At 46.0% G+C, this 11,843-nt stretch overlaps 1 protein-coding gene across 1 annotated transcript; it reads left to right on the top strand.

Moving 5' to 3' along the window:
* The first annotated feature begins 6,100 nt into the window (after window positions 1–6,100).
* On the top strand, window positions 6,101–10,701 carry LOC144949955 (complement C1q tumor necrosis factor-related protein 5-like). The gene is made up of 3 exons (XM_078879945.1): window positions 6,101–6,260; window positions 8,213–8,266; window positions 10,205–10,701. The coding sequence occupies exons 1-3, from the start codon at window positions 6,101–6,103 to the stop codon at window positions 10,699–10,701; spliced, it is 711 nt and encodes a 236-aa protein (XP_078736071.1).
* The last annotated feature ends 1,142 nt before the right edge of the window (window positions 10,702–11,843 follow it).

The following is an 11,843-nucleotide window of genomic DNA, read 5'->3' on the forward strand; positions in this document are numbered from 1 at the left end:
AAGCAAATCGTCATCAGGTGGGACAACCACAGCAAGAAAACAACTCCCCGCCTCTCTCTCTTCTCTCCTCTCTCTGTCTCTGTCTCTCTTTACGCTCGCAGTGTGTTTAATCAAACCACAAGTCATTGTACGTGGCACAGAACCCCTTCTCCCCCACCTCGCCCCAACCACGTGGGCACAGACGGGAACCAATAGCGGGTGGTGGTGTCGGTAGTGCTGGTGGTAGTGCTGGTGGTAGTGCTGGTGGTACTGGTGGTGGTGGTAACACTGGGGAGTGGTAGTGTAGCAGCTAGCGCGCTGCTCTACGAATCTGACAGCCCGAGTTCGATTCCCGCTCACGGCCAACGCCAGTGACGATTATCTGAACCGGTTCTGGGCCTCAAACGAGTACCTGATGCGGTGTGTAAACATCACCACTGGGGAGACAAAGGGGGCCTTGCGAGGTGCTGGCCACCCACCCCCTCGTGTGCCGTGCCACCCCTTCATAGGTACTCGCTAACAGCACTTGCCCCAACAATCTGTTAAGACTATACGGGGGTGTCTTTGTCTTTGGTGGTACTGGAGGTGGTGGTGCTGGTGGCTACACTGCTACACGTGGCTAGCCTGTTGATCCAACGCTTTGGAGGCAGCGAGGGTTGGGCAATATGGGTAATGTAACTCTATGGGCAATGTCAGTAGCGACAGAAACACGGAGAAGCTATATACTCTAAGTTCTTTCGGTAAAGTCACGTAGGTAAAAATAAAATTAAAATTAATACAAATAAAACAATCAAAATCACGACGTTTCGGAGGCAACACAAGCTTCCGTCTTCAGGGTGAAATTAATTTTAATTTCATTTTTACCTACGTGACTTTACCGAAAGAACTAAAAGTATGAATCCTTGCAGTCACGAAAGCTTCAAATCTAGAACGGAGAAGCTACTTGTAGGGTCCATAATGGCCCCACAGTTGTGACGAAACCGGTAATTGGTAAACTATTGCTGGCTCTTCAGCCCCCAAACTAACGTTATCATCCTATGTTCACAAGCCTTTAGGGTCAAACATTTGCAGAACATGTCAGTTAAAGTTTAGCGGCTAGGAGGGAGGGGCGGAAGGAAGGGGTGGTGGGTGGCTTTGTCACACTTTGCGGTAACATCGCGGTAGAATTGTGGTACCGTGGGGATAAGAGGGAGACGTCAGCAGGAATGATGAAGAGGCGAGAGAGAGAGCTGTTGATGAAGAAGAGAGCTGTAAATGAAGGAGGGAGCTGTTGATGAAGAAGAGAGCTGTGAATGAAGGAGGGAGCTGTTGATGAAGAAGAGAGCTGTGAATGAAGGAGGGAGCTGTGGATGCAGGAAAGAGAGCTGTGGATGAAGGAGGGAGCTGTGGGTGACAAAGAGAGAGAGAGAGAGCTGGAGATAAAGGAGATAGAGCTGTGGATGAAGGAGGGAGCTGTTGATGAAGAAGAGAGCTGTGAATGAAGGAGAGAGCTGTGGATGCGGGAAAGAGAGCTGTGGATGAAGGAGGGAGCTGTGGATGACAAAGAGAGAGATAGAGCTGTAGATAAAGGAGATAGAGCTGTGGATGAAGGAGGGAGCTGTTGATGAAGAAGAGAGCTGTGAATGAAGGAGGGAGCTGTGGATGCGGGAAAGAGAGCTGTGGATGAAGGAGGGAGCTGTGGATGCGGGAAAGAGAGCTGTGGATGAAGGAGGGAGCTGTGGGTGACAAAGAGAGAAAGCTGTAGATCAGAGGTCGCAACCGGGTACCCGCTACCCTACCCGATACCCGGCTACCCGTACCCGGCTGGGTACCAATAGCCGTTTGTGACCCTGGTGCGGCCGGGTACGGGTAGGCCGTGAGTCACTGGTGAGTAACGGTTTGTCACTCATTTCGGGTAGGGTACGGGTACGGGTAGGGAACGGGTACCCGTACCCGGCCGGGTACGGGTACGGGTACCCATTTGCGACCCTGGTGCGGCCGGGTACGGGTAAGGAATCAAAACCAATTTGCGACCTCTGCTGTAACTAAAGGAGATAGAGCTGTGGATGAAGGAGGGAGCTGTGAATGCAGGAAAGAGAGCTGTGGATGAAGGAGGGAGCTGTGGGTGACAAAGAGAGAGATAGAGCTGGAGATAAAGGAGATAGAGCTGTGGATGAAGGAGGGAGCTGTGAATGAAGGAGGGAGCTGTGGATGCAGGAAAGAGAGCTGTGTTTGAAGGAGGGAGCTGTGGGTGACAAAGAGAGAGAGAGCTGTAGATAAAGGAGATAGAGCTGTGGATGAAGGAGGGAGCTGTGAATGCAGGAAAGAGAGCTGTGGATGAAGGAGGGAGCTGTGGGTGACAAAGAGAGAGAGAGAGTTGTAGATAAAGGAGATAGAGCTGTGGATGAAGGACGGAGCTGTGAATGAAGGAGGGAGCTGTGGATGCAGGAAAGAGAGCTGTGTTTGAAGGAGGGAGCTGTGGGTGACAAAGAGAGAGAGAGCTGTAGATAAAGGAGATAGAGCTGTGGATGAAGGAGGGAGCTGTGGAACAATGTTGGAGAAGTTGGAATAAAGGGACAGGAACCGTTACCTATCCCCACGTGTTGGTGAGGAGAGTGCACACTACAGATGGAAGGCGCTGGTCATAAATGTCTCCCGAGGTCGCACTCTACCAGATGGTGACAAGGTGATGACAAGGTGCGGTCGGTTGCGGCACCTTGCGATAGTTTGTGGCAACTCGTAGCGGCACATGTCTGATGACCCAGACGCACTGTAAGATGATACACGCTGACATGAATAAAGCTGACATGAAATAAAAGCGGACACTTGGAAGTGGGCGTGTCTTTGCCCGTATATGGTGTTACGGTGTTGAAATGGGGTATGGTTTAGGTTCTAGATTTGAAGCTTTCGTGACTGCAAGGATTCATATTCTTAGGTTTTGTCGGTAAAGTCACGTAGGTAAAAAATGTAAATTAATAAAAGTAAAATGATAATAAAATAAAAATCACTTATTTTTATTTTACTTTTATTAATTAAAAAATTTTTACCTACGTAACTTTACCGAAAAAACCTAAGAATATGGTTTAGGTATTTTGGATCCCAAACATCGATTCTGCCCACCAAGACATCGATTCTGCCCCTTCAATTCGATACCTGCTCGGGGCCGCCGTCTTGAAAATGTCCACTGTTTCAACTTAAAACCCACGGTCAACGGAGCAAAAGTGAGGGGCTTGTAATGAGATGTTTAGTGTCAGTCTGTTCTAACACTCAATGAGACGATTGTGTTGATTCGCTTTGCAAAAACATAATTTTTTTATGCCTTTAAAAAAAATGTTTTTTTACAGTGCGGCATGAGATCGGTGGGCGAAGCTGTCTGGAGATTCGGATGAGTCACTTTCAGCTTCGGTTACATTGATCATGGACATTGCTCAAATTGCACTGGGCAAATGATTGAGCAGAATCAATAACAGCATGAGGAATTTGACTAAAACTCCCTTTTTGTTTCGCGTCAGCTTTTATTGTATTACATCGCCACGTGGCGCAGTTGGGTCATAGCTTTACCAGAGAGATTAGCCTCTGCTAGTCCGTGACGACCTGTCTTATTCCCTTTGCCGTGGGGGATCCGAGCTCCCGGCGCGAGTCGAGTACGGGCGCTGTAAAGCGATAGTTCAAGTTCAAGTTCATTTATTTAGGTATAGCCCTATGAGCTATTCGGCTCTTGAATCGGGTGCAACCGCAACAAACAAAAAACATGAACAAAAAAACATCGTAAAGTGAATATGTGACTGAGTGCAAACAGAAAATACAACAAAAGACAGCAAAATATTGCAGAAAAAAAACACCGTACACCAACGCTGTGTGCAAAAATCCCAGTGGGATGCAAGTCAAACAACCAACAACAACCACAAGACACCTTAGAATAAGGCCATCATTAAGGCCATCAGTCTAACTATGTACTAGAACAAACAAACATGGCTAATAGAATTGGTCTGTGTAATGCGGAGGGATAAATTGTTCGTACGTGTAGAGGACGCCTCACCCATCCTCACACACTCGCACCACAGGGTCGGAGGTCAGGGGTCACTCAAGTCGCGCACACACGGCACGCTCGGGCATCGAATGGAGATCGGGGGTGTGAGCTCTGACGTGCACGTCACGCAATCCGATGGGTGAGTGGTTGACACTCATATTCTTAGGTTGTTTTCGGTAAAGTCACGTAGGTAAAAAATGTAAATTAATAAAAGTAAAATAAAAAATAAAATAAAAATCACGACGTTTCGGAGGCAACACAAGCTTCCGTCTTCAGGTGGAACAGTCACAGCACGATAGCTGTATCAAGTGAGAGAAATTCCAACAAAAAGCGTATTTTTATATATATGCTGGTTGAGAGTGGGAGGAGCCAAGGTAGGCCCTGAATATTATTGTTGTGAGGTTCGGTGCGGCTGAAGCACGCTGTTAGGAATGAGCCTTTGTTGTGTAAACTAGGCGCGGATGATGTAAAGGTGCCGTGTAAATGGGACTGAGCCTTTTGTTATGTAGAGATGATGCGGCTGAAATCGCTGCCAGGAAATTTTATTTTATTTTTATTTAACTTTTATAAATTTTATTTTTTTACCTACGTGACTTTACCGAAAAAACCTAAGAATATGAGCTGATTGGTGGAGAAGAGGGCTAAAAGGGAATGGAAAACGTGGGAACGGGTTGGTTTGTTAACGCGTAGCAGACTTTCGCGATCAATATTCATGATAAAGGATTTTAGGTTAGATCGCGTAAGTACAAATGTGTCGTAACCCTCCACCATCCGACAGCTGGTAAGGCTTGCCACGTCAAAAGTTACTCATATAAATCGTGACTTAAATCTTTCGTGACTGCAGGAATTCATATTCTTTGAGTCTTTCAGTAAAATCACGTAGATAGGTTCAAAGAAAATAAAACAAATCTACGACGTTTCGATCGCAACACAAGCAATCGTCATTGCTTAGTAACTCGTATAAATCGTGACTTAAAGCTTTCGTGACTGCAGGAATTCGTATTATTTGAGTCTTTCGGTAAAGTCACGTACATTTTTTGTTATTTTCTTTAAACCTCAATATTTCAAGCCCCCCCACCTTTGACCATAGAGGAAGAGGGGGATGGGCGGTGGATCCATGAATACAAAACGCAGTTGATGTTTGTTTTAGGATAACCTCTCGTGCCCCCCCCCCCCGCCAGCAAACATTAAATAGACGCAAACCACCAGGCAGAACCGCGGCTAACTCGACTCAGTGCGCTGTTGGCAGCGTCCCGTTCACGAGTGTCTGTGACTGCAGCGTTCACCGTCTGCCCAGGCGGCGCGTTCAGCGGAAAGCCACGAGGTGAAGGATCACACTGGTCAACACACTTTTTCTGGCATAAGGTATTTTCCAACGGTTTTAAGGTAAGTTTGGGGTGCTGATTCCAAATCTGGCATCAGTTTTTGTCTATCACATCAGGTTTTTGAGATATCAAATATTGCAATTTCAATAAAAACTGCAGAAGAAAAATATTAAATAAATGTGGATATCTACATAGAATTATATTATAAACACACTATCCTAAAAATACAGCACCATATTTTAACACTAAAGCAGTCACGGACTCGCAACAACTTGCAATCATAAGTGACAGAGTTAATTTCGGGTAAAATCAATGAAAATGGGGTATCCCGATAGCATAAAAATAAGATGTGATAGCGCAAATCTGAGATCAGATTTGGAATCAGCACCCTGAAATTAGTCTAAAACATTTAGATTTAAAGCTTTCGTGACTGCAGGGGATTCATCTTCTTGGTTCTTTCGGCAAAGTCACGTAGAATGGAAATAATAAAATAAGAAAAATAAAACATCATAAAATAATTCTCACGACGTTTCGGCCACAACGCAAGCAGCCGTCCTCAGGTGGAGAACAACGCAAGCAGCCGTCCTCAGGTGGAGAACAGGTCTGGCCGAAACGTCGTGAGAATTATTTTATCATGTTTGATTTTTATTATTTTATTATTTTCCATTCTACGTGACTTTACCGAAAGAACCAAGAAGAAGTCGAGCGATTTTGGGGATTATTGGGTTGGCGCAACTGACTTTGGCCCACGTCTCGTTTGACCGCATCTCACTGTCGCAGGACAACGATGTACTTCCTATGGTCGCTACTTGCGGCGACTCTTCTCAGCGCCCTCGCAGAGCCGCAATACAACACAGTTCAAGGCCATTGCTCGGGGCAGAATGGACTGCCGGGGATTCCAGGAACTCCCGGGCAGCCTGGTCCCATGGGCAGGGATGGAAAAGAAGGTAAGAGGGTGTACAGCGAGCAATCATTCGTCGCACAGACACGGAAACAACATGGGCAGACACACTTGGAGAGACACACCGAGCGAGACACACACCAAGACAAATAGAAGGACAACGAATCTGTGCCGAGGCCTTAAATAGAGAGAGTGGGGAGGGGCCGGAGTAGAGAGAGGACTGGGGAGGCGGACACACGAGGGGACCAGCAGACAAACGAGGGGACAAGGAGGGAGCAGCGTGGAATTCTGGACCACAGTGGCCAGAGGAGAGACAATGGTTTAGAGCAAGCAAATCCAAAGTTTGAGAAAGCATTCTTAGAGCAAGAAAATGGTTTAGAGCAAGTAAATCAAAAGTTTGAGAAAGCATTCTTACCTGATGATGACTGCTTGTGTTGCAACTAGAGGCCGACCGAAACTGAATTTCTGGTTTCGGCCGAAACCGAAAGTAAACCGAAAGTAAACCGAAAGTGAAAAATGTATTTTCAGCCAAAACCGAAACTAGACCGAAAGTTAACTTTTTGGCTTCAGCCAAAACAGAAACAATGCCGAAAGAGGCCATTTGCCAACTTTCGGCGCCGAAACCGAAACCGAATTTTGGTCGGCCTTTAGTTGCAACCGAAACGTCGTCTTCTATTATTATTTGATTTTATATTCTACGTGACTTTACCGAAAGAACCAAAGAGTAATTCCTGCAGTCACGAAAGCTTCGAATCTAGTATGAGCTCTACACGATGCGCTAATCAAAGTTTCGCTTGTTCAGCTCTTCTGCGCATTTGTCCTCACTGCGCTTGTTCGACGTGACAACGTAATGATCTGTGCCAGGTGGGTCGCGGTGTTGATGTGCGCGGTGGGACGGAGTCGACAAAAATAAATAAATTAAGAGTTCATCTTCTTGGCTCTTTCGGTAAAGTCACGTAGAAGGGAAGTAATAAAATAATAAAAATAAAACATAATAAAATAAAATAATTCTCACGACGTTTCGGCTACAACGCAAGCAGCCGTCTTCAGGTGAAGAATGAGACACTGCCAAGCTAGGAGCTTATATATAAGCTGGGTTGGAGGTGGAAGAAGAGCGCCTTAACAAAAAGAATGTGCATATCAAGAGGAATTTAGCATATTCATGGGAAATGCGTAGGAGGTGGGCGGGGGTGTTTCAAAGTCATATTATGCCCATGCATTATGCAGGATCAGCAGCACCAAGGGAGGGTGCAGGGAGTAGCATTAACAAAGGAAGAGTTTTACTTCAATTTAAAGCTTTCGTGACTGCAGGGATTCATCTTCTTGGTTCTTTCGGTAAAGTCACGTAGAAGGGAAAATAATAAAATTAAACATAATAAAATTATTCTCACGACGTTTCGGCCACAACGCAAGCAGCCGTCCTCAGGTGAAGAGCAGGTCTGTCGAGAAGACAGAGTCTGAATGACACACCCCAGGCTTGGAGCGTCTATTTAAGCTGGGATGGAGGGGGAAGGGCGCCCTGACAAAGGAATTTGCATATCAAGAGGAATTTTAGCATATTTATGGGAAATGCAGATATGCGATTAGTACTACTTGTGAAATGCGTAGTGGGTTTGGCGGGGGGTTTAAAGTAATATTATGCCCCTGCATTATGCAGGATTAGCAGCATCAAAGGGAGGGGATAGGGGGAAGCATTAATAAAGGGAAGGAATGTTAATAGTATGTAGCTGCAGTAACTATACCACCACGTAAACAACTAAAGTATAAACTACATAGTATCATCAGTATACTAAATATACTCTCCAATAAGCTGAGCTACTAACAGTAATTAATACATTATTTCCCTTCTACGTGACTTTACCGAAAGAACCAAGAAGATGAGTTTTACTTCAGTTAATTCTGGGCCCTAGGGTCCCGCCATGAGGTTCAATTGTAATATTATAACATTGACATTAGACATTGGAGCAAACATATGAATTTGTGTTGTGGGATTTGCAGGTCAGTCTGGACCAAGAGGTGACCCTGGTGCTGCAGGAAGCCGAGGTGAACCAGGTAAACTCTTCGCCAGCAACGTTTTATATATTTTGGTGAAATTATAGACTTGAGCGTCAACTGGAAAGGGACCACTTCCCAATGACTGCAAAACTTGGTATACTTGTGTCATGCTGATGACAATACTCTATTCTATCATAAAAAAATAAAAAATATGTATTTTTAAACATTATTTTTTATATGTTATGTTTCGGCTTGGGTCTAATTGTCCATGGTCAACTGATGTTGGCTGTAATTGGCCACGGTCCCTTACGTTATGGCACTTCCTGGAGTCGTGGAGATCTTCCATTACTAGTACATTTCATAAAAGCGTGTTTTACAAAATAGTTTTTATTTAATATTACTTATCTTTTTTAAATGTTGGGATGTATTTGACGCTCACACCGTCCCTCTCTGTGCCTCCCTATCACTACCCCAACCCCTATCACTACCCCAACCCCTATCACTACCCCAACCACTATCACTACCACAAACACTATCACTACCCCAACCCCTATCACTACCCCAGCCCTATCACTACCCCAACCCCTATCACTACCCCAATCAATATCACTACCCCAACTCCTATCACTACCCCAACCACTATCACTACCCCAACCTTATCACTACCCCAACCCCTATCACTACCCCAACCCTATCACTACCACAACCACTATCACTACTCCAACCCCTATCACTACCCCAACCCCTATCACTACCCCAACCCCTATCACTACCACAACCACTATCACTACTCCAACCCCTATCACTACCCCAACCCCTATCACTACCCCAAACCCTATCACTACCCCAACCACTATCACTACCCCAACCACTATGACTATCCCAACCCCTATCACTACACCAACCCCTATCATTACCCCTATCACTACCCCAACCCCTATCACTACCCCAACCCTTATGACTATCCCAACCCCTATCACTACACCAACCCCTATCACTACCCCAGCCCTATCATTACCCCAACCCCTATCACTACCCCAACCAATATCACTACCCCAACCCCTATCACTACCCCAATCAATATCACTACCCCAACTCCTATCACGACCCCAACCTTATCACTACCACAACTCTATCACTACCACAACCACTATCACTACCACAACCCCTATCACTACCACAACCCTATCACTACCCCAACCACTATCACTACCCCTACCCTAGCACTACCACAAACCCACCTTTTACCTCTCCCGCCTGTTATCCTGTCACCACAACTACACCATCAGTACTTTTACGTGCAATTTGTACATTTGTTTTTGGCAAGCACCTTGAAATGTGGTACTGCTATGTAAATATAGGTACGATATATAATGTAAGACGCATGGCCTACCACTTTCGGTTTTTTAAACGTCGCGTGATCTTTAACGTCCATCTGTGAAGTAGCTCGTTACTCCCGCAGTATTGACCAGGGCAGCCGTGGGGCTCCAACCGCGAACCTCTGGGACAACAAACGGCAAAATCTCCTAGCCACGTGGCTAGAAGATGTTAACTACCTCGCCTGGTGTACAGGAGGTCGTCGGTTCAGGTCTAAACTCTGACGCCTGCTGCTGCTGTATATTTGTAGTCTGCGTGTTCTCCATGTTGGCCGTTATATATTTCCACGGGATGATAAGCCACTTCGTTGAGCTATCATTTGTGATAGCCAGGTCGCTTCTAATAGTTTAAGAAATGTACTATGTATTTGTTTACATAATTACACAGGAAGTGTAATAACAAAGCATGTTGTATCTTGATTTTAAGATTTTGTGACTGCAGGAATCCATACTCTTTGGTTCTTTCGGTAAAGTTACGTGGGTATAAAATAAAATAAATCACGACGTTTCGGGCGCAACACAAGCGTCCGTCATCAGGTGGGAAAGCATGGTCTGCTGCTGAGGCAGACTGTTTTAAAACAGTATACAGTAAAGCATGTTGTGTTTTCATTTATTTAAGGATTTCCCGGAAAGATCGGACCCAGCGGAGCGGACGGGCCAATTGGACCTCCAGGACTTCCCGGCCCGAAGGCAGACAAAATAGACTTTTCAACGCTGCCAAAGTCAGCCTTCACTGCCAAGATCTCTTCCTCAAAGCCTCCAGCGGATTCACCCATTAAGTACGACATCGTCATCTCGAACGAGCAAAACCACTACAATCCCTTAACTGGAAAGTTCACATGCGTTCATCCCGGCACCTACTACTTTGTGATACACGCACACGTTCGCGAAACCACCATATGTCTGTCCATCATGAAGAATGGGAGCAAGATCTCCAATAGTTGCATTGACTTTCACGCTGCCATTCATTCCATGGCCATGAGCGGGGGTTCAGTGATGAAGCTGAAGGAGGGAGATGAGGTGTGGGTTCAATCGCAAAGCCCTTACGTTGGTCTCTATTACCAACCCGGTTATCGCGACGACACGTTTACAGGTTTTCTCTTGTTTCCCGACTAGGAAAAGAGTACACATGTAGCGGAAATCTAGCAAACTTTCGATTTACAATCTAAATAATTATGTACTTAGCTTATACACTACTGCTATGCGAAATCCAATTTGAGAAAAGTCATTGAGAATCCGGAGGCCCTCGCCTTTAAGTGGCATGCGGAGGAGAGGCACGTGAAGGAAAGCTCCTCCTCATAATGTAAAGTAAACCACTCCCCCTCGTCGTGCATCACTAAATGTGGTGACTGACACCAGGGCGGAGATTTCTCCCGCACCTTCCGACGAGCAGGGTTGGCTCCAGTATGGTGCGAAAGAAGTCAAACATACGTAGAACTACATGCGTACGTACAGAGAGCTGACGCTCAATCAGAAGAAGCTGAGCCGGAGTGGGGAATCACGGGGAAGGAGGGTGACCATGTGAATAGCTGTGCCAGAGGTCGCTAACGGGTTTTGATTCCTTACCCGTACCCGTACCCGGCCGCACCAGGGTCGCAAACGGGTACCCGTACCCGTACCAAGCCGTACCCGTACCCCAACCGTACCCGGCCGGGTACGGGTGGGGTACGGGTATCGGGTACCTGATTGCGACCTCTGGGATGAAGCCATGTTGCAGGTGCGGGTGGGATGATTCTAGGAACTTGAATTGTGAAAAGAGACAAGACGTTAGGAAATGAGTGGCAAACGGTTACTCACCAGTGACTCACGGCCTACCCGTACCCGTACCCTGCCGCACCAGGGTCGCAAACGGGTATCGGGTACCCGGTTGCGACCTATGAGCTGTGCCTTTCGAGGAATGCCGTGGCAGAGTGGAAATGTGGGCAATCACAGGGAAGGGGTGACCGTGGGAATGGCTGTGCTTTTGAGGAACGTGGTGTGGAGATAGTGAAATGGAAGAATATGTGAGACAGCGGAGGCAAGACCAGAGCATGGGTTAATGTTTAATTCAACAACATATTTCCACATCTCCGATTGGCACAGTTGGATACGAAAAGTGCGAAAGACGGTCAACATACAGTAAGTACATACAAAATTTAAATAGATGTCTTTTTTTTAAATGGATTTCGTTATACGGTTGCAAATGACGACGATATACACTCATGTGAAAATAAAAGTATTCGAAAACGGATTTTATGACTGGAACTCGGTCATTGCAC

This window comes from Lampetra fluviatilis, chromosome 55, assembly GCF_964198595.1.
Source record: "Lampetra fluviatilis chromosome 55, kcLamFluv1.1, whole genome shotgun sequence".
Lineage (NCBI taxonomy): Eukaryota > Metazoa > Chordata > Hyperoartia > Petromyzontiformes > Petromyzontidae > Lampetra > Lampetra fluviatilis.

Excerpts from the sequence above, each read along its gene's own strand:
- LOC144949955 (XM_078879945.1), top strand. The coding sequence starts at position 6,101 with ATGTACTTCCTATGGTCGCTACTTGCGGCGACTCTTCTCAGCGCCCTC. Across the intron at positions 6,261-8,212 it reads GGGCAGGGATGGAAAAGAAG|GTCAGTCTGGACCAAGAGGT; the intron begins GTAAGAGGGTGT and ends TGGGATTTGCAG. Across the intron at positions 8,267-10,204 it reads AGGAAGCCGAGGTGAACCAG|GATTTCCCGGAAAGATCGGA; the intron begins GTAAACTCTTCG and ends CATTTATTTAAG.